The sequence below is a fragment of the Seriola dumerili genome, unplaced genomic scaffold (assembly GCF_002260705.1).
Source record: "Seriola dumerili isolate Sdu_G_001 unplaced genomic scaffold, Sdu_1.0 BDQW01000468.1, whole genome shotgun sequence".
Classification (NCBI taxonomy): domain Eukaryota; kingdom Metazoa; phylum Chordata; class Actinopteri; order Carangiformes; family Carangidae; genus Seriola; species Seriola dumerili.
The window spans coordinates 2,087,174-2,110,870 of record NW_019174723.1 but is presented as its reverse complement, the minus strand read 5'-3'; the positions used below and the strand labels follow the sequence as shown (position 1 = coordinate 2,110,870).

The following is a 23,697-nucleotide window of genomic DNA, read 5'->3' as shown; positions in this document are numbered from 1 at the left end:
AGTGTGTGCAGTTTCATCTAGACTTGTAAAATAAATAACACTGGAGCAGGTCCAGGCTTTGAGGTTGGGAACATCACAGATTAAATTCTAAACGAATCAAATTCTAACTGTGAAGAATAAAAAAAGAAAAAACATGTAGTTTCAGTTGAATGTGACACGTTTATTAAAAAAAACTGCTGAACGAGAGTGTAGCCACACTGAATCCCAATCGTCAGGTGTGACTATCAGGCTAACTGTAGTTGTATCTTTATCCATGCAGGGCAACATCCACATTTCAGTGGATATGTATGTGTGTGTCTGTGCTTCGATCCTCCCCGAACCCCCGGGAGAGCGAGACAGAAGGGTCGACATGCTGAATACTAATAATATTCGCCAACATCACTCCTCATTCAGATGACTAGCAGTTATGAGCTCAACATCAAACGAACGTTTCATCCGTGGAATAAGTGGGAATAAAGGATTTAATAAATATGGGAAACAGAATTTAGACTTAGCGCAAACTCTTCTTTACTTGTGGAATTCGTGTCATGCCTTGCAACAGAGTCATCACCCCACTGCCAGATACATCTGCATATACTTAGCAGATTGGAGTTCTTACCCTAGAAAAACACACTTAAATACTGGCTGTGCAATCCAAATAAGTTGGTGAATATACTGTATAAATGTTAATAGAAGAGAGATTTGAGATTTGGAATAATTTGGTTCAGACATCTGGGGTCTGTCTTACTGAGAGATCAGCTGTAATATTGGTTGAAGTACGGAGCTATTACTGGTGATTGCATTAGACACTGTTATATTTTTACTCTCACAGCAGGCAAGTGTCTGAATAAAACTGAGCAACTTTTTTTTTGTTGTTGTTGTTTTTCGGAGTGGAATAAAACAAATCATACACAGCACAAGTGATGTGTTAGTCACAGATGCTGAAAGGGATAAAAAAATAAAGCGTTTTCCTCCTCTCCTCCACATTCCTTCGGCAATGGACGCTATTGTCTCAACAACTCCCTCGCACCGTATCCGCCCACCACGGCTCGTTCACCTGTAAGCTCCGGCCAGCCGGTTGTTGAGTGTGTTAAAAGCAAAGATAAGGAGAAAGGACGGCAATCTATCACCTCGCACTGACAGCCTCGCACGCTCTCTGTCTCTGGGGTTGCTCGCGCTGCCACGCTCCCCTGCAGCTGCTGCTGCTCCTCTCCTCTCTTCTCCTCCTCTTTTCATCTCTCTCTCTATCTCTCTCGCTGCCACCATGTTTTCCTCTCATCATCGCCTCGGCCTGCGTCTCCTGTCCTTGCGTCCCCCCCCTTCCACCCCTGTCTGCCCTCGCGTCCACTCCTGCCTACTTGGTATGTCAGTTGCATTGATGGCTATCGGCCTCCTCCCACCTGCCCCGCGATGCTGTGTCACTTCATTAGAAGTGTGAAAGGATGACCTTGCAGTCTGTCTCTCTTTTTCTCTTAGTGTCTCACTTTTACTCTGTCTAAGTCATACACTCCTCCAGCTGCTCCTCTTTCCCTCATCACTCTTCCTCCCATCCTCTGCCTCAGCCAGCCGGCGAGTGCCCTTCATCTTTCACTCTCTCTCCCTCTCATTTGTGCCTTGTCTTTTCCTTGTCTCTCTATTTCTTTCTTTCTCCCTGCCCTCATTGTTCTCCTTCATTATCAAACGCTGTCACAACGTCCCCCGCTGCGCCACCTAGGTTATTTATAGCTAACAGAGGGTGGTGGTGCTGGTGATGTTGAGAGGTGGGCCATCTTGGGCCCTGCTGGAGCACACGCACACACACACACACACACACATACATTCACACACTTTTCCTGACATTTAAACATATGCACACGAGCCATATCCATTCTCCCGCATGAGGGCACTTGTGTATCTAGCCATCACAGCTTTCCCACGTACGGTACGCGTCCTTCCTAACACCCACCTGTCTGTCGGACATGACGTAGAGGTAGTTGCGGTCGAGGGAGAAGGCCATATCTCGCAGGACAGGGCTGCCGTCCTTGATGACTGATATGGTCTCATACTGGACGCCGCCGTAAGGAGGCCCGTCGACACGAATCTGAGAAAAACAGAACACAAACAGGTCAGTGATTTGCTATTTATATCAGTGTGACAGCAGGAATAGAAAAACACATGCAGAATGATTGACAGGGATGACAGACGTGGGTCAAATAATATTTGCAAAAATCTATCTATCATCATCATCATCATCTGGCTACTTGGGAGATTCGGGTAGGGGGAGATGCTCCGTGTGGGCTGTTTGAATAGTGAGAACAGCAGAGGGATGATTACTTGCCTTTCAAATACTTTCTTTCTAATTGCCCAAAAAATGTCCGCCACTCATTCTGTTATTATATGGTATGAGGTAAATGTCAGCCCCCTCTGTGATGCTATGAAAGATGAGGTTACAACTGCTAAGAGTTATTTGCTGATATTATTAGACCTTTGTGAAACCTTAGCTCTGTTTTCCTTTGCTCTCCCTCCTGATGAATGATGTATTACCACAGTGAAGCTTTTGAACTCGAGGCCAAGACCACCTTCCTACAAAAACAGTGGGAAAAGCATTCTAATGACTTATATGAGGTACGTGACCCTCGATGACCCAAATGGGCCCCGTTTCTCCTTTATTCATCAGATCCCGATGGCCAAATATATAACCAGGACAGTAAATCTTGGGTTTCCTCAAGCTGGGGCGTGAGAGATGCCTCTGTGATGTCACATGTCACTAGACCCTCCTCCACCCGTGAAAGCTGATGGCTCTATCATCTGTCCATCCCCGGCTGGCTCCCTCCACCCAAACATTCATCTATCTATTCACATTGTGACAGCATCAAAGAGCAGCCAGACTCTCTATAAAACATCACGGAGGGGAAAGTCAAGGTCATATGTCTGTCAAAGGAAGATGTACTGGGCGCGTGGGAGGGTATGTAGGCAAATCTGCGCACACACACTCACACACACAGGCCTTTGTGTTTGCATGTGTGTGGGTGTGTGTGTGTAAATGTGTGTCAAACTGTTGGATTGTCAAGCAAGAGAAATGTGATGCAAGTTCACACAAAGCCCCTTGAGCTTCGCCTTCAAAGCTTGAGGGTTAGCTGAGTACACGACAGCAGGCGGCACAGCGAAGGAGCAGAGCTCCGAGTGGTTGAGCCTTCCACGGCTGACCTACGTTTGACCTTGGCTGGCTAATCCAAACACAGAAAGAAAAAATAGAAGGACATATGTGAAAACCATATGTAGGAGGAGAAAGGCAGGATGTGGACGTCGTGCCAGTCTTCATCTGGTTACTGACACTGCAGCGTGGAGGGAGACCTCAGCAAATATGCTCATCCATAAAGCATGTTGGTGCACGGCCAGAGCAGCGCCGCTCTGTTCGCTACTGTGTCAGTGTGGGTGTTGTGTTGTCTGTCTGTGTGTGTGTGTGTGTGTGTGTGTGTGTGTGTGCGCACCCGTAGGAGCAGTCTGTCATGCTGTGATATGTGTCCTAGCAGGCTGCCACTAGGGATCACAAGATAACCCGACCTTCCCCCCTGCACGCCTGCAGTTCATCTGAATCAGATTGCTATCACACAGCCTCTCGCCGCTGTTCAGGGGCCTCGAAATTCATATTTGGCCTGAAACACACACACTCACACACACACACACACACACACACCGGCCTTAAGAACGTGTCCAAAACAAAACCTCGACTCTCCAAGCAGGGGTGTAAGATTTAGTCGCACACAACAACAGGAGCACCAACAGACTGTGTTGCTCTGTATATACTTCTCTTAGGCTTACAGTGAATCAACAATACAACATTCAAACACTCCAGAATCAACTCACACCGTCCCGCCATGCACACACAAACACACCCACAGCCGGTTGCTTTTCACATTAAGAAGCTGCTTTTCTATGGTAGCTGTAAATCTTGCAAAGTGTGTTAACATTCTCACATACGCAGACACAAACACACACCCACATCATTGTAAGGTAGCGAAGAAATGTGCGCATGTGTGTGAGGGTGGGTTGTGTTGAATGTGGAGTTCTTGGCAGGGCAGGGCTCACCTCTGGGTGGGAGTGAATAAAACAGAAAAATCTTAAAAAAAAAAAAAAAAAAAAAAAAAAAATCAAGAGAGAGAGTGAGGAAAATGAAAACCCTGGGCAAGTAAATGGAGAAAACAGTGCTTAGTGGAGCAAAAATAATTCTGTCAAAAACTCCATCTCTTTATCACACTCACTCCTACGCTGCCATTCTACCAGCCTACAGTATCTAACCACCTGAGTAAAGTGACTCTCAGGTCCAAAACATCCATTTCCTCAGTATCGGTTTACTTCAACCTTTAGCCTGGCTCTCTCTCAGGTCCTCGAACACATCACCTCTCTGCCCCATTTGACACCTGCATTATTTATCAGGCTGAATGAGAACGCTGCTAACAGGTTGGATTCATACCACCCCAAGCCCCCTCTGGCAATTTTACTGCCCCTCTATTTTACAAGGACCCATCCACCCCTGGTACCCCAGAGAGCTGCTCTTGCTTTGGCCCGGTCTCACACGCCCCCCCCGCCCTCCCCATTTCAACACCACAGCCATTAGCTAACCCCCCTCCATCAGCAGCATCGAGGAGCTGCAACTGAGAAAAGTGAAGAACGGGGGGAGAAAAAAGGTGAAGATGGGTGAGAGTGGTGAAAAACACTCTACATGTACCCCAGGGGCACTGTGGACTGTGTAGTTAATATTTGCTGAAAAGAAACACCAGTGTTCAACATTTGTGTTGAAAACCAAAGTTTCAATTCACAGACGTAATACTGTCAGAGGGGCTTGAGGGTACGAATCCCACCTGTTAGCAGCCGTCTCATTCTCATAATATTCACATGTGACATCAGTCATATGCAAACAAATGCAAACAAGACACACGCAGACACGCTGTGAAAGACGCCTGGAGAAGTAACGACAGAAATAAACGTCCCCGGGCGTCGCTGAGTGGGAGGACTTCTTAATCAGCTCGCTATAAATCCTGGAGCACACGCCGGGGTTGCCATATTTAGTTTTCAAAATCCAAACGAATTTCACCACTTTTTAAATAACTTTGGACCACATTTTCCTGACTGCAGTGTAGGGTGTGTGTATATATAAATATATATACATATATATACTGTATATGTATATACACACACACTACATTCTCTCTCTCTCTCTCTATAATAAATTTTTTTCAAATGTTGTGACAAAGTGGGTGCAACCACAACGTTACACACATTACATCATTTTCTGGTAAAATGAAAACTCATACAAGAATCCTTTAAATTCAGTTGTTGTTTATTCGAATCTTTAGTTTTCGTGATTTAAATGATAAATGTATCTTTTTTCTGACTTACTCAGAAATTAAAGGGGCCGGCACCAAGTTAAACCAAGTATGGGGAATGTTTTGTTGATTATAATTTGTTTTTTTTCCTAATGATATGGTTCGTTTTCTTGGCGAGTCGGGCAGGAACATTTTGTCTTGATTGTACTAATGTTCACTGATACAAGTGACATTTTGTCATTGCCTGTTTTAGGTGCGAGACCCCCGAGAGAAATATGGTTCTGCCTTAACTGATTGTAGATTGGAGGACTTCTTTAAGGAGGCAGTTATCTGTCAGTTCAGAGGGAATGATGTAGCTGTGTGCATGTGGTGTTACCTTTAGTTGGATTTGAATTGTTTTGTTTTTTTCTCTCTGAAGCCAAATTTGCAATTTAGTTGATTGTATTTTAATTTTCCAGAGATGGAAGTTTACAGATCCTGCTCTGTTGCACTCAAAAAGACCCCTCGTTATGCTTTAATTGTTTACACTGAGCAAAACAAAGCCGACATGATGCTGCTCCAGTGTGTGATTTTAGATAGCATGCCCGTGTTCAGGAATCAGAGGCTTGACATGTAACACAACAGCGTCGGCGTGTGCCCCGCCATGTCGGCTCTCCCTTTTACACAGACTGTCTAGCCGTCACTGTGACTGCCTCCGCTGTTGGCTTATTGCCGGAACAACAGTGTCCCCACCATTTCGTGTTTGTACCTTTTTTATACTTTTATACAGTGAGACGGGATAAAGGCGTAAACATTCCCGCCTTGAACAGGCTGTGTAAAAGCGGCTTTTGACAGCATCAGAGCCTGGTCAAGCTTCCCTGCACTACCACACGGATAATGTTTTATTGTGGACTATAACATGTAGAATGATACTAAACTTAATGTGCTGTTATAAAACTAAAAACTTGATATGACCAAAAGTGATGTCTTTAGTTTTTGTCCTTAATTTTGCACCTCTGAAATCAGTGGGTAGCTAACAACCCAACATTGCTACATTCAATCAGATGTTGCATTTTTATTTTCAAGTTAAAACAATGATAAACTAAGTGTTATTAAGATGCATGTACATTTTGAAAACATTTCAGTTTACTCTTTTTCAATAGTAAAGACACTTTCATAACTGATGTAATGGTGTATGGAATACTAATATTTTACTGCGCATGAGAGAGGGCAAGGTTCCCAAGCCGCCACATACTGCAAAAACAGATGGATGGATTGAAAAAGGAACTTTTGTTTTTAATGTTACAAACTTTATGTCACAGCACCTAGTCAGGCATGAGCGGGTGGGAAGTGGTGGTGGTGGTGGTGGTGGTGGGTGGGTGGGGGGTTGGCCAGCAGGGAAGCCATGGCAGCGGCATCAGAGGCCTCCCCTTGTGGCTACAAGGGCCCGTGCCAGTGGGGTGCTTTTGATCAGACCATGTAAGCACCCTGGAAAAACGTTTGAAGATTGACCAAACTCCAATTCAAATTGCCCTTCTCTCTCTTTCTCTTTCCTCTCTTCCTCTCTCCCTCTCTCTCTCTCTCTCTCTCTCACTCACTTGGTCTCACTGGTTTTGAACACTGTGCCAGACACTGGATCCCCAACCGTGTAAGTCTGTGTGAAGCAATTTGCTGAGTGAAAAGTGCTGAATAAATCCAGGGTAAAAGTGCATCAAATGTGTGTTTTGCAGTGCATTGTGGATGCTGCTGCTCAGAGATACAAGGAAATAAGAAACGGACAAAACTGAGGTTCCCTCTGTAGGGCACCCTTATGCAACAAAATGCCAAAATGACCAAATTGTACAAGCCTCCACTGTATGAGAAGCCGCTGAAGAATAAAATGCCACCATTCAAATTTAGTTTTAAAACGGAAAAAAAAAAAAAAAATCCTAATATAAACATGTTTTACAAGCAAAACATTGTGAGGGATGATTTGCTGATTTACTGATTTGGTCTCTGTTTTACAGCTTGTCTCCGTTTGCAGTGTTTGTTCAACATTAGCCACTCCATTTTTAAAGAATGCTTCTCCTTTAATGGCCACAGCTGCTAACTATTACCTGAGAGCTGCTTTCTTTTCAGATTTGGAAAAAGCTATTTTCAAACCTTTGCCTTGAGGGAGGTTTTATTTTGCGTTTCTGAGACAGGACGCACATATGCACAGGTGGCTGCCAACACCAATACAGATACATGAGGGTGTGCATTATTTTACCACCATATTTCAGCTGGCAGAGCAGACTGTAACCCACGCACGAGAACCTTTACCAAGCCACAGCGTGCAGCACAAGCCACACTAACACCTTGAACCGGGATAGGATTAAGTCAAATTGTAGGGCTTCCACCTACACCTTGTACAAGAATAGCATAATGGGAGTTGATTTTAGGGAGATTGTGCTGTTATGGCTAAAACTCAGCTGTGTTTGCAGAGAGAGAGAGAGAGAGAGAGAGAGAGAGAGGGAAGTGTAGAAAAATAGAGTGGCGAGTGAAAGTTTAAGTCTCTAAGTAACCTATCTAGCAGCTATCTCCTGCATCTGCGCTAATCCAGTTCAACAGTCTTGGGTGTTGAAGTGATAGGCATTACCTTTATCTGCCCGATCCCACGCGCTGGATTAGATTCCTACGGCAGCACGCCGCCGCCACCTTTCCCGCTCTGTCTCTATACACTGACCATTTCTCAGAGACACCACTGAGTGAGGCGGCTCCACTGAGGAAAAAAGGAAGCTTTGTAGGCAAGTGGGGGGCTGACTGAAAAAGACACAGGTCAGAGGGATCCGACAATGACCATGATAACCCTTATCCAATCAAATCCAATACATCTGATGGGGCCAATCTTGGCCTCACTTAATGGCCTTCAATTTGGTGTTGTAGACTGGTTGGTACCTTGGGCCAGATGACAAGTGACAGATTGATGACAGCATTTTAAGAGCCAGTGAAGCTTGTCAGGAGACAGCCATGATTTGAAAGGCTTTTTTGACGCGGGGGGGGGGGGATCTCACATAGAATTTTGCATTGCCAGTCCAGCTTTCAGGGGAAAAAAAGACACATACACTATCCGACATACAGTACTTGTTGTATGTCCTTTGCTTTTAACCCCACCAAACTGAGCATTCACTGGTGTTTACGGTTGCTATGCTAAGGGTTACTGCAGGAGAGAGGGCCCTACGTTGTTTTTTTTTAAGTGTGGGAAGAGATCAGTGCGTTCAAAGGGAATCCATATATCCAACACTGAGAATATTCAAACACTAGACACTGTGGCCGCAACACCTCCTTTTAATGGGCCCCTGTGCATGAGGTCTGGGTGTATAAGATAGTCTTTGTGTGCATGCATGTGAGTGTGACTACATCGTGTTACATGGCAGAGTGAAAGAAGGGTGACACTGAGGTGTGAGGTGGGCTGACAGATCCACTGTCCATCCCCCCCGGAGATAGAGATGGATGTATAATGGCCAGCCTGCGATGAAGTCAGTCTCTTCGGGCATGAGTAGGGGCTGCATCGGGGTGAGTGGACTGGTTGGGATGAGTCACTCTGGTGTGTTTGTGTGTGTGTGTGTGTGTGGGGGGGAATTCATCACCAACACACCAGAAGTCAGATAATAGTGACACACACACACTAATTCAAGCTTATTTCCTCTGTATAACTAGTAAACAGAGGCACACACACATGAATGTACTGTACACATGAGTTCCGAGCTCATGATGGAACATACATGAACACTCTCTCTCTCACACACACACACACACACACACACACACACACACACACACACACACACACATACACACGAACATAGACACAAATCAACTGGCTGTATTCGACAGCTGGCGGAACACTGTGTACCAACCAGGCTCTCCATCTCTATCTATTCGCATCTCTCTCCTGGAAACCCCGCTTGAAATGTAGCAGATTGCTATTGTATTTCTTTACTTCAGGTGGAATGGGTACAGGCTACTCGTCTGCCTGTGTGTGTGTGTGTGTATGTCTCTCTCTCTCTCTCTCTCTCTCTCTCTCTTTCTCTCACTGTCTCTCTCCCTGCACTGGGAGAAAACATGGAGCCTCTCTCCGCCTCGATAACGCATCTAATCCATCACCAGTGTCAGGCTGAAGAATTTTGGTGTCAGTAGCGAGCGGCATGTAGAAATGTGCTGTGTGTATATGTGTGTTTGTGTGTGTGTGTGTGTGTGTGTGTGTGTGTGTGTGTGTGTGTGTGTGTGTGTGTGTGTGTGTGTGTGTGTGTGTGTGTGTGTGTGTGTGTGTGTGTATGTGTGTGTTTGAGTGTGTGTGACGGCTCCCACCAGCCCAGCACGCTGCCTCTCTTTTGTTCCTGCTCCTGTTGTACAATATAAGCTCCCATAAGGCGCATGTTAGCCCGCTCCCCTATATGCGCTATGTGTCACTTCCCATCGGACAGACTGGAGGCTGGAGAGGTCTCTCTGTGGTGATGGAGGTGAGGAACATGTGGGAAGACAGGAAGAGGGGGGGGGATAAAAGGGGGGGGGAAGAGAAAGAAAGTAGAGTTTGGGGAAAAGGTGAGTGGGAAAAAAGAAAAGAGAAAGAGGATACATGGGGCTGGAGGGGCAGGAGAGGGGGGGGGCAAATGAAAGAAACAGACACAGGCATCAAGAGAAAGACTCCACTCCTCATATGTGTAATTCTCTCCCTAACCTGCTCGTGTGGTGGCACTGCAGTATATCTGCTAAAATGACCTGAGCCTTAGTCAATACAAGGAGCAATTACTTCATATTTTTGGCCAGGCACCATAAAGCCTATTGATTTGCCTCCCCGCTCCATGTACAAAGCAGTTAACCCTCTCCTATACAACATCTTCCCTCATCTGTTTGGACAAAAAACGCGACTGAGACTGTACCCGACAAATCACGTGTGATAACCATTCAACTAACCAGTTTCTTTATCAACATCGATTGTCGGTGAATATCGAAAAGCAAACATCCCATTAAAGTGCTTCCCAGCAAGTCTTAACAGCCAATCTTACAACAGCTGTGTCTGTAATAGCTCTATCCAAGACTCATTCAGCTCCATTTTAGCTCTGTAATATCGCCATCTCTCCCGGTCACACAACTCACAACCCTAAACATGATTATATCAGCACTTTTCCCCTGTTTGCCCCCCGAATCCAAATAGAAACCAGAGACTGCCGCATGCATTAAGGGGTCTGTGGCGGGATGAGATCAGGCCTCAGTTCTAATCAGCCCAAACACACATATTAAGCACAGCAGCACAATGTGAGGCCTATATTTAGCTCGGCATTAAAACACTGAACTGTGGCCAGCGTGCTGGTGATGGATGCAGGCCAAGGAGGTTTAGAGAGAGCACAAACCCAGGGATGTGGTGGTGGGGAGGGATTTTCTGCTCAGCCCTCAATAATGGGGGGGGGGGGGGGTTCACCAGAACGCAGAAGCCGCTGTTTCTACTCAACTGGCACCCGAAGACTGAGAATGAAATGGTTTTTGTACAGAAACGAAACGGCTGACACCATAGGAAGTTTTTCTCTATTAGCTGACCTGACTGAAGAAAGAGAAAGGCTACATCCACACTAATACGTTTATGCCTGGCGTTGAGACTTTTGGAAACACTCCTAGCCCTGTTTTAGTTTGAAAACTCTGGGGTTGCCTTTTAGTCTGGACAGGCAAAAACGGAGAACCTGGGAAATGATGACATACGCATCCAGGGCCTGAATGGGTCTTTGAAGCCTCGACTACTAGCAATGAAAGCAACATGGATAACAAAATACAAGCGTTGCTGACCTTGTTGTCTTTGCTAGCAACTGTTGTGGAGTTTTGAACACTACAACCTCCTTTGCTGTTGTATTTTCTGCAGCTAGTCAACGGCACAGTAGACGATCTGCTTCCTCGCACATGCTCAGTGTACATGAATATGCGGAGACGGTTTCCGTTTTAAAACAGCGCTTTAAAATGACAACTTATAAGTGAGGACGTAGCCTCAGTCATCCAGTTCATGGTGCTGTACGAAGGCAAGTGGACTTTGCTTGAGATTCTTGAAGGTTGAGGTCACCCGGACGGAGATTGTTTTCATTTTAAAATGCCATTTAAAGTGAAAATGTATTAGTGTGGATGTAGTGACAGACAAGATGAACAGAGAGAGCTGACAGAAAGAAGGATGAGGTGGATTAAACAAGCACAAAATGGAAAAGAAGGGTGTCTTGAAGACTAGGAATGAAAATTGGCAGAGTGTTAAAGGGGAGGTGAGAAAAAGGGAGTCAGCACGGTGGCTACTCCCAGCAGAGACGCAGCAGCATTCACACCTCAACCCTGGTGATGACAACTATTTAGTCCTATTGAGGCTTTATATACAGACAGCAGCATCACAATATATGATACCAGGATAAAACGCACGCTCAGACGATTATACACACCTCCACACAAGCTTAACAATTCCTTGTTATCAGCACACAAGTAACAAATACCTCTTCACAAAAGCCTGACTTCTAATAACAGAGCCTTCTCTCCAGGGAAAATTATGTTTCAAAGGTGAAGCTCTTGCTGTTATGATGCATGTGTTCAAGAAGAAAGAGAAACGATGCTTATTTTATGTGAGTAAATAAGCAAGGGACAAAGCAATCAGACAACCATTACATGCAGTACACACTGCCAATGCACTGATGGTTAGACAAAAGTTATTACAGAAATGTCAAACAGTCTGAACCAGAGGAAAATATCACACCGCCTGTTTTCTCCCTCGGCGTATTTCAAAGTAGATCACAAAGATATGTGAATCAAAAAGTATCTCGGAAAAGGCTCAGGTGAGGGGCAAATTAGCTGGAAATTGTTTCAATATCTCCCACCGGATTTGTGAGATTTAAATGTGGGACAAGATTGGCAGGTAGAAGTGAGATACTAGGAAATTATAGCCAGCGGGATCAGAGCAGTAAATGAGAAAATAAAAGCACTTCAATCAAGCCTGCCTTTTACACCTGTAATGTGTGTGGGCTTCAACAACCTCCCTATAGGTGACTGAGCATGCTATTGATGAATGTATAATATTGCTATAATGCTTTGACACTGAGTGAAGTCTTCATCAAGCCTACATTAACGCGGGCCCTCTCTGACATGTGCTGGACCTATTACAGATAAGCACGTGGCATGTAATGAGACATGAGTGTGAAGGAGCCCGGGGAGAAGCCAAGGACATGAAGAAAAAGAGAGAAGTGCTGAGGTAGAATAAGCTACGTACGCCTGCTTATTTGTGCAACTATCCAGTCAGTCAGCCAATCACGTGGTAGCAGGATGATGTTAACCTGACGTTGCCAGATGGTTTGTCACACAGAACCATCTGGGAAGGTTTCGATGGTAACTGTTTGGAAAAGGACAGGCGCTTTCAAAATAAAAAAAATTAAAAAAAAATTAAAAAAAAGAAATTTGGCAGGTGATTGGATGAGCCATCTGTCCATCAATATGACGTAGCAGGAAAGCGCCAAGGAGGAGACACAACAAGAAGCAGCAGTCTGAGGAGCTTTGAAAGCTAGTTAGCAGGACGGTAGATGATTTTTGTCGCCTTTGAATGGTCAGTCGGTGTCCGAGGCTCCTCCCTCATAGGACGCTGATTAGTCTGAACCACTGTGGTTCAGCTACAAGCGCAGATCTTGGATCCTAGCAAGATGGATTCTCACCTGCCTCACAAGGTTGATACAATGTATAAAATCATGCAGATACAGGCCAGGAGCTTCAGTTATGTTCACATCAAACATCAGAATGGGTTAAGATGTGACCTCAATGACTTGGGCTGGTTTGAGTATTTCTGAAACTGATGATCTCCTGGGATTTTCACACATGACAGTTGCTAGAGTTCACACGGAATGGTGCCAAAAACAGAAACAGCCAGTGGGCGACAGTTCTGCGAATAGTGCCACAGACTATCTGAGTATTGTCGCTGACTATGTGCATCCCTCTATGGCCACAATTTACCCATCTTCTAATGGCAACTTCCCGCATGATAATGTCACCATGTCACAAAGCAAAAGTCGTCTCAAACTGGTGAGTTCAGTGAACTTCAGAGGCCTCCCCCAGTCACCAGATGTGAATCCAGTGGATCACCCTTGGGATGTGGTAGAACAGGAGATTGGCAGCATGAATGTGCAGCTGACAAATCCGCAGAAATGATGTGATGCAATCACGCCAAAATGCAGCGGAGTCTCAAAGGGATGAGTCCAACATCTCGTGGAATCCACGCCAGGAGGAACTGAGAGCAAAAGTGAGGCCAGTGCAGTGATCCTAATGAAGTGTGTATAACAGTAACATGGATATACAGAGAGAAAGAGAGAGATTATACAGAGGAGCAGGATAATGTGGAAATGGTAATCTGCAGGATCCATATTTTAGTTTATTTCTGGCATTAGCCTTGATCAGTCAATAAGTCATTGCTGTGGTATTTTTGTACTGCTTGCGTGCACCCTATACTGTGAGCTCTTTTTCCTTTTATTTTTTGCAGCTGAAATTCATTTCCCATAAATCTAGTCTTTTTTTGTAAGTTACTGATTCCACATAATCCCCATTTCTTCTGCTCATCACATACACACTACAACACGCGTACCGCAGGGATGTCCTCGCAGTAAACCTACATACCTCGGTGTTTCTCATGTGAACACATGATGAACTCAATCAGTGAGAATGAAGATGACCAATCTAATAAAAACATCAGATTAGTTTAGAGGAGTGAGGCGGTGTATTGAGGTAAGAAGCCGGTACACATAGGCCTAGGTTGGTCAGGTGAGGGGGCCGATCGCTCCTTTCCATGGCATCACACCAATACCATGAAAGCATTCCATACCACATATATCTCCATAGAGACTGATGTCACAACCTTTCACCTCCCGTTAACTCTAACCTACCAAGTTCCCAGCAGCCCCCTGGATAATTAGAGCTCCTCCTGTAGGTTTCCACAAAGAGGCAAGGGCAAGATGGGACACCACACCGCAAACCTTTGACCTCTGCTGGCCAACAGGAAAAAAAAGTAATGGGGGGGGGGTAGGATGAACTATGAGGGACAGCAGTTTATCCAGTCAGTTGTTTGCAGTGAGACAGTGATGCTACTGATGAGATTGGGGGGGTGGGGGGTTGTGTGTGTTTGGATTGTCTGACCCCATTCAACATGCTCACAAGAAAAGCAGGCCAAAACCCCTGTGCTGGACAAGGGTTGCCATGGTAACCTCTCTCCCCTTGGGCACAGGATCAGCAGGGAATCAACTGAAAGTGTGTGTCCATGTGAATGTTTGTGCGTGAGAGTGTGTGTGTGCGTGTGCTTGGAGATATAAAAAACTATTATGTCATCACTATTGTTCAGGCTCATCTTTGGCTCAGGATGAACTGGTTAAGAGAATGTGTTGACCATTTTTAGTTGTTTCAGTGCTGGTTTTCCCCCCAGTACAGGGTAACTTCAACTTGCCAGGAAACAACTGCATTCCAGCACAAACACTCTCTCAGACTGAAAACAGGATATGTCGGGTCATGACTTCAGTTCAACCTGATTTATTTCCATAGGTTAACAGCTTTTGGTGCGGTTACAACACCAACACTGTGACTTTGGCATCAGCCCACACATTCATTTTGTTTCCTAAGCTGAAACAAAGGCTGATCCTCACTTTTTTTCATTTCAGAATTACATAATTTGATTTGAAGACATTTTTCAGTTGATACTCTCCATGTTGACAAAGGCAGGGCTGACTGTCAACAAAGCACCATGAACAAATATTCCACATTACTAATTATACTCCTTTATCTCATATTATTCTGTAGTGAAAATCTTTTTAAGGCACTGAAATTCAATACTTTCCCTCTCTGTTTTGGTAGCATGACATCATATAAAAAACCGACTGCTGTAGGGTGATGAAATAAGCTCCTAAATAATGTAACCTGTGTAGCAGAATCTTTTACATGATTTAAAATACAATAAACAGATGTGAAAGCCTTTATTAGATTTATTTTCTTACCGCATCACTGTCTAACTGATGCTATACTATGCATATTAATGCAAATGTGTGTGTGTACATCTTTGTGTGTGTGTGTGCGTGTCTGTGCGGCCTAATTATCCAACCAATCAGATCGATGTACTTAGCATTAAATGTCTATGAGGGCTATGCACATGAAAAGCAAATCACTAACTGAATTAAAAAAAAAATAGCTTTACTGTACATAAAGAATCCAGCCAAGCCGAGAGTCTAGACGACACTCTGTAAAGTATGTCCACGCGAGCATGTGTAATGCTGTCTGCACATAAAACACGCTAATGACTTTCAGGCATATTTGTTCTATGTGAGAGCAGTAAATAAGGCCTTGATTCATTCGTCCGCTAATTAGAAAACATTGTGAATAATGACTTATGGTCTTCTGTTCTCAACATTTCTACGCACACTTAGGACATTTACTGCGAGGGAACACAAGCGCATGATCAGACAGGCACATGCTTGTATGCACAGGCGCCTCTACTGACTCCATAGACCGCAGCTGTGCATCCCTCTTTTCTACATTAGACATGCAAAACAGCAAAAGGCCTGCGTCTTCCTGTAGACCAGGGGATCAGAGATACTCATCAGTATAGACATGTGTTGGTGACAGAGTATCTTCCTTTATCCACCCCAAACGCTCAGACACAAACAACCCCCCCCCCCCCACACACACACACACACACACACACAGTCAACCATCCTCTCTCATCCCCTCATAACTCATACACATGCTCTGGAGCGGCAGGAGGGGAAACTGCTGTGTATGCAGAACAGACGAGCAGCACACACTCAGGTCAGAGTAAGTTGAAAGAGAAGGAGGGAGAGACGGAGACGGAGACAGAGAAGGTGGAGAGGAATGTGTCTGTGTGACTGTGTGTACATTGTGTGTGATTCCAGCACATTTTGTAGTCTATGAATCTTCACTAAAGCTCTTTAAAATTGCCCACCAATCTTGCGTTAGGATTTAATGCCTGCTTCTCTCCAGAAGGAATAGACCAGCCAGTTAAAGTATGCTAATTCAGTGGCACTAAATACACTGCTTTAAATGTCAACCTTCCATTATTACACGCACTATGCCTGCCTCCGGACCGGCGCGGAATCATAAACACACACACACACACACACATACAGACACACACACAAACACACATTCACAAATCAGGCTCCTGCAAGGACACAAGGAATATAAAGACTTATAGATCAAAACCACTTTATAAAATCAATAGCTGAATGAACAAAGGCCATTTGCTACAAAGGTGCATTATTAAAGCAGCTTTTAGCCATTTGAAGGCAGAATGAGGGAGGAAAAGAAAGATACAGAAGAGCGGAGGGGAGAGAGAAAGCAGAGAACAAGACGTCGGTGAGGATTGTCAGGCTACATCAACTATAATATGTTTTTGTTTTAAAACCTATCTCTTCTGCTACACACTACTTCACTACGTCCACACTACTCTCAAGTTTTCAAGGAGGGTTGCGTTTTAGTCTGGACGGGAAACAGACCCAGATTCGTTCCTGATTGGGTATCCTTCACTGATTCGTCATGTTCCTATCACTCTTACACTCTTATGTTCCACCATTGCTGCTCCTTGTTCATAGTATTTTCTGCAACTAAGCAACCAACTGCAGAGTAGACAATCTGCTTTCCGTTTACACCAGCAGTGTACACGAATGGTCATGTGTGTTTTTTCAGGCCTATTAGCATGGGTGGAGATTATTTCTCGTACAGAGCTAAAACGCCACATGGACGGCAGTCGTTTCTGTTTCAAAACGTCAAAGGAATGTTATGTCTATGATAATAGTATGTCTAAGCGCTGTACGAAGGCAACTGGACTTTGCTTGAGGTTCTTGAAGGTTGAGGACCTCAACGACTCTCAAGGTGTTAACGACCCCAGAAGAGGTTAAATGCGTGGGACTCTCCACCAGTCAGTTAGAGCTGACGAGGACTTTTGGGTGAAAAATTAAACGTTTTCAAGAACCTCAGGCAAGTCCAGTTGCCTTCGTAAAGCTCTTAGAAAGAGAATAAGACAGACAAAGACGTGGACGTGTAAGATATCAGTGAGTGTTGGAGACAGAGATATACAGTCCAAGTCACAGCCAGCAAAACGCAACCAGCTTGCAAACGACCAGCAAGATGCCTGACACTCCTCCTCAACCAAGGGTGACAGCACCATTAATTCTATTAACCCTATTAGTATTCCATCCTCATCGCCTGGCTGGGTCAATACACACCTCCATCACACTGCAAAGCTTCTGCTTCCCTCTTCCATATGCAAAGGGAGCGGGGAGCAGTGGAGTGTTCAGGGATGAATGGATAAATAGGAGCCCAGACAGTGGCGGCGCTTTCCCCCCTGCTCAGGGGGTGGACCGTGATGGACCAGCCCAGCTCTGTCAGACCATCTCTAGTCTATGACGATAACACTGACAGACACACGGCGCCATGTGGCAGTGTGTCTGCAAGAGCAAGTGATGTTTTACAAGCCCTCCAATTTGTCCGCAGGTCACATTTGGGAAATAGGTAAAACAGGGTATGAACGTGTGGCTGCCCTATGAAGGTTCCGCATCATGACCCAAACGAAGAGAACGGATGATTACAGGGACGGGGCATGTGAGTATTGTATTAAGGGAGAAATACAAACCTAAACCAACAGGCTCAAGAAATGTAGGGAAATTCATTGCTTCATTATCTTATAATTGCAGAAACAGTCCACTGTCCACTGTTGACAGAGAACACAGCCGGGGCAATTTCTGTTGAGTGGAAACGAGCGCTCTTTTTATTTTTGTTTCTAATTTTAACAAGAAAACCTGTCACTGCAACACTCTCTTTCTATCCTAATAACTGCGCTTAAGATGTTGATGCTTCCAAATGAAGATCATTTATTTGAAGACTTTCAGGATCAAAGAAGGAAAGAATGAAAAATAATGAAATCAACCTCTTCTTTCTTTTATGCAAACAGGACGGTCGGCAGAAAAGCTGCTCCGTCTGGCAAACTGTAGCGAGAAAAAGAGCATAGGAGATGAGCTGAGGTGTACGTGGCAGCCGGAAGACAGCCCTCTCCTCCCATCTTGTTCCCCTCTCCTCCCCGTCCGCCTACAGCTCAGGGTGTGTGTGTGAGGTTGCCAACAGACACTAGTGTACCAAGTATGTAGGACAGCGCCATTAGGACATTAGTGCCGGTCAGCAGCCAGCCAGTGTGTGTGTGTGTATGTGTGTGTGTGTAGAGAAGAAATTGGGGATGTGCGATAACACCCCGAGGGAGGAGGCTCAAACTGATGCTGTGGTTGATCGGTGAATATTCGGAGGATCTCAAAATTAAGACAGGAAGCAGCAAAGGTACCCGGCAACTCATCAGTTACTGCACCTTGGGGTGTATTAGCATGTATCCGTGTGGGTGTTTGCTTAAATAGGTGTCTCCCTTTATTCAGCAAAGGCACACAACCGCGAGGAATTAAACCAACAACCCTGCAGCCCTTATTCTTCCCTGCTCAAACAGCGCAGCTACCACACTCGCACAAACACCCTGCTCTGTGCTCTAGCCCTGAGCTACAGCCAGAGTCAAAAGTATAAAGGGTTGTGACAGCTCTTCCTCTCCTCCACAAATACAGTACAGCTATGCAGCAGCACCGAGGGGCTATCTGCGCCGTGTCTGGAGCCGAGAGAGGGAGCGAGCGCGATCTTTCCTGCTGTCTGGCCTGACTGATTCATGCCCATATTACCTGAGGGATTTGCTATTTCCTCTGTATAAATCCACTTTTGTGAGGTAATGTCTAGCATTAGCAGTGGGGGCCGTGGAGGGTTTTGTTACACTAAAAAATCTTCTGCCAAAAAGCGCACAAGATTACCGTGAAATCCACAAAGGAAGCATGTTACAGTACACTGTCATTTTCTCTTACTCTTGCTCTATCTCGACTTGGCCAGATTTAGGATGAGATCATTCATCTACTTTCACACATTTACGCTTTCAAATTCAAATTTCAGAGCTCAATGTAATTGATACCTCAATTTTGAATGTACCGTTCAAATATGAGCTAAGCTGGCAGATCAGGTACAGTGTCCCTTTTTTTTTGTCTTTAATTAGCTAAAGAATCGAAGCTGTAAGACCCACATCAAACAATACCCGCTTTCTCCATTTTCTCTTTTTTTCCTGAGCTGACCACAGACTCCGGCCAGACGGCTCCATGTTTTGGTACCTCGGTCCAGATCCCCCCATAACTCTCTGGCTTCCTGTTATCCCACAACTGGGCTTTCTGTCTCTTTGTGGAAAGACACATTTCTTTTCGTTTCCCCCTTTTCTCCCTGCGTCTCCCCTTCTTGTTCTTCTTACTGTAAAAACCACATAAATGTTCGGGTCAACAAAAACCTAGCAGCTTGTTTTTCCATCTTTGAATAAAAAGGGGTGGGGGGGTGAGGGGCGGTGGGACGGGAGAGGTCTTGTGGGAAGGATTCATAGCAAGTTGATATAGTGTGTCTAAAACCCCCCCCCCCCCCCCCCGACCGCTGCTTACAACCTCTTTGTTCCCCCACAACAAGAGGCTAAATAACTGTGTCCATATGTGGGAAGTAACTATGAGGAGAAAGAAGAGGAGGAGGGAGGAGGAGGAGGAGGAGAGAGAAAGGGGTGTTTGTGTTAGTAACGGTTTTTTTTTTTGGCAGACCCAGGGAGGTATTTTCTTAGGGGGGGGGGGGGGGGGCAGACAGGGGATACCCCCTTAAGGCACAATACACACACTCTCCCTGAAGGGACTGTTAAAAAAGAAAGGTCGTAGCACATTAAAAATGAGCCAGGAGGACGACAGTTACCACTAGCATGGAGTGTGAGAGAAGAGAGACTGGAAACTGCAGATGGCAAGAGGAATAGTGTACTCATCACACACTCTTGTGCTACAATATACAGGCCAGAATAAACAGTGTTGGGATCAGTTTCGGCTGGGCACAGAATATCCGCCTGTACCGAGAGGGGTAAGGAAAACAATCCTGGTTCTGTGTGTCTGAGCAGTACATGATCTCCACTAAAGCTCATAGTTGGTGATGTAAACAGTGAAATACCAGTCATTTTATTTTTGGCTATTTTTACAAACAACAGAAAAAAAAAAGGGGTTCAAGCTTTGTTATCAGGATTTCTAAATCGAGTGGTGTCCAAGAGGATGCGGAGTCCAGGTGTTAATGCAGAGCCGCAGATGTCATATGTTCTTTCACGCAGTGTAAAGCCATAAGGGGCCTAGGGGTCGTTTGAGGTCAAAGGTTGCTAAATCCCTTCACAAGCACTCTCATGTGGTAGTATTGGGAGTGTGTTGGGAGGGTCAAGAGGAACCTTAATGGGGCTATCAGTGGTATCATGAACTAATTTCCTGGTGGATATAAAGTTAATCCCTAAGATTTAGCCAACAGTGTGTCTTTAACCAGATTACCTCACAATAATCGGCTAAACATCAACGGCAAAGAATTCAGTGTGATGTCTAGCCATAAAGAGTTTCAATTGACATGGACCAATCCTCTGATTTCTATATAAAATTACAAGCGTCTAAATCTACAGTATATAACGTAAGGTCCCCAAGAAATCCAAGCCCACAAGCGCCAACCCTGGAGCTGTGCTCACGCACTCGGCGCGCCCCCCCCGTTGACCGGACAGTGGCGCACTTTTAGTGTGCGGCCGAAGCAAGGCGAGGGTGGGTGTTTATGCGTCAGGTTGTAGGCTCGGGCGATGCCGGCCGGCCCTGATCCTTGATTTCCTCCTCACTTGGCGGTTTAAGCTCTGCTTGGGGTGATTATCCGGTCCCGGCGCGAGGATCCGGAACGATAATGGGTCCGGCCGGGGCGGCGGTCAGCGCACTCGGAGGGGGCGCCACTGGCCCGGAGAGCCGCCTGCCTCCCCCCCGCACAAAGAGGGCACTTGCCCACCAACGGCGGGCATACTACACCACACTAGCAAGCAGACGCTTAGATAAGAAAAGGTATCTGGGGGGGCGACTCAGGCGATAATTCACTGATTTTGGTTAAATCTTGGCTTTTCCAGTCAACTAAATATTACTATTGTTTAACCGATCTTATGTTGTTTATGCTGTGTCCTAAACTCGGAGTTCTTTTTGTATGCCCTAAATGATAGTGCATTTGCTACCAATTTTTGGTCAAGACAAAGCCTGTTAATGCTAAACAAGGAGGAGAAACCTGCAAGATTAGTAAACATTAATAGTAAAAAGACACTTTTGTGGAAGACAAACGAGCATTCAAGCAATGTTAAACTTGAATCCCAAATGGTCCCTCAAAAGTCTTCTCTTAGTTCAAGCAAATTTCAGATTTATTATTGTTCAGGAGCCTACCAACCTTATTTTCTGTTTGTTTTAGCGGTGTGATGACTGCCACTATATGAATACTTACTGAGCCAGACCCAAGAGTTTTTAAACAATGCATCCTGAAGAGAACAATGAATGTCTTTGACCAAAAGCCCGGATCACCTAACTGTAATATTCATCCCTCAGGGTGGCAATTCCTCGACATGCACACAATAGGGGAATCATTGATATACATCCTACGAATTTTTCGTTTTCACAAAGGCATAGGTAGACTACAGTATAGTCGTGAGCAGGATGTGTGTGTGTGTGTGTGTGTGTGTGTGAGATGGAGAAGCGTGCGTTGCAGTAACACCAGCTTAGGGCAGGTGGAGAGGGCATAAATTGGGGAGTTTTTGCTCGGGCTCCTCTTGTATTTTCTGTATGGTAAAACTCTGGAGCTCCTAGTGCCCCTTTCACTGAACAACGTGTGTAATTTGAGGTGTGTGATGGGTTGAGGCTGAGGCGGAGTGTTAAGGCCAGACGAGCAAGGGTTTAGTCGTAAACCACTATGGGATGTTGAGGTGGACATGCAGGAGTCACTGCAGGTATCAATGACAGGATGAACTGCGGTGTGAAACCAGAAAGGGCACGCGATAATGAAAGATAGGAACACCCCCACGCCCCTTACCCAGAGCTGGCCACCATATGACCCCCATTCATAACACCGCATCTGTCTGCCTCACACTTGCCATTTAATTATTCTCCCTTTCTCTTAATGCTTGAGATAATGCCAGCTGAAGCAAATGACTATATAAATGGTGCATTCCTTTGCCATCTGACACGTGCGCGCCACGATCGCGCGCACCTGCACGTGTCTGGGCACTTGTGTCTGCGTGTGCACATGTAAGGGATCCAAACCAGTGTGTGTATTGCAAACCGGTGGCCGCGTGAAGTTACGAAGCGGGAGACAGAGACTGTGAGGACGGCGTGATGGGGGTAAGCGGGTGATGAAGGCGGGGGAAGATGGTCACTTGTATATATCAGCGGTTGTGAGTGTGTGAAGGCCTGGCGCAGACCTGATTTCTCTAACTCCTGCCAGAGATAGTCAGGAGTTCATGAAAGTAGTGCTGCACCGGCTCTACAAGACAACCAGTCTTTCAGCCCCCAAAATAAGGTCTTTCACTAACAATACACACACATAATACCTTTTTCACTCTGAAAGTGTGATGACTGCAAAAGTAGCTGTGCAGTGACTAGTAAAAAGGCCTGAAGGCCGGTCTCGAGCTCTTCTCGTATCCGTAGGAGTCATATCGGAACGATAACTGCGTAGCTCTACACAAATGCTGCCACTTTCCTCACTCACCGCATCCCTTCATTTGACCAACTAAGGTAACCACTCTCGGTCCACACTGAGGATTAAGTATATAGGATGTGATGAGTGTGCGAACAGTAGCCAGATAATAGACGGTTAATGTTTGATGAGGGTCATTACAACTTATTCCTAAAGGATGGTCTGAGATGCAGAACTTGTAGACTCATATTGCTCATCCGCGAGAGAATACAAGTCAACCACAGCCCGTCCCTCAAATGTAACACATCATCTGTGCTGGTCAGTCAGCGATCATTTAATACAATTTTGATTGCTTATCTGTGTCACTCTCTGTACGATAGCGTAGTAGGAATACAGTGCGAATTCCAAAATAAAAAGTAGTGGTTCTCATTTACATGATTTGACTGTTCTGTTCTCGAGGGATGACAGTAACAAGTTTTTGGAACTAGTGACCTTAGAGATTGGGAACAGGCCCATTACGACTACAGTGACATGCCGCCTGGCAGCGCAGCAGAGCAAACAGACACATGATTTACTGATCCACAACCATTCTTGCAAGCTGTCCTGCTTTACTTGCCTAAAATCCTGATTTGTCTTTATTGTATGACTATGACACCATCTGTACAACAATTCAACCATGCACCATAAGTTAAAAGACAAAGGGACTCTAATTTTCAAAATTCAGGTCAGAAAAAAACAAAAAACAATGGTGTCATATCTTGTGAATTTCAGGGACGTCATCACTGGTTTCATGATTTAACGTTGCGTGTGCTACTCTTTTTAAAAGAATACATGCACTCAATTTCCTTCACTTCCACACACG

At 45.2% G+C, this 23,697-nt stretch overlaps 1 protein-coding gene across 1 annotated transcript in view; it reads right to left on the bottom strand.

The window, feature by feature from the left end:
• The window catches only part of LOC111234907 (plexin-A2-like), a 158,367-nt gene that overhangs the window by 104,004 nt on the left and 30,666 nt on the right, over nucleotides 1-23,697 (bottom strand). Inside the window, exon 3 of the mRNA XM_022763109.1 lies at nucleotides 1,925-2,059. Within this exon, the coding sequence (XP_022618830.1) occupies nucleotides 1,925-2,059 (135 nt within the window). The remainder of the gene's footprint in view (nucleotides 1-1,924; nucleotides 2,060-23,697) is intronic.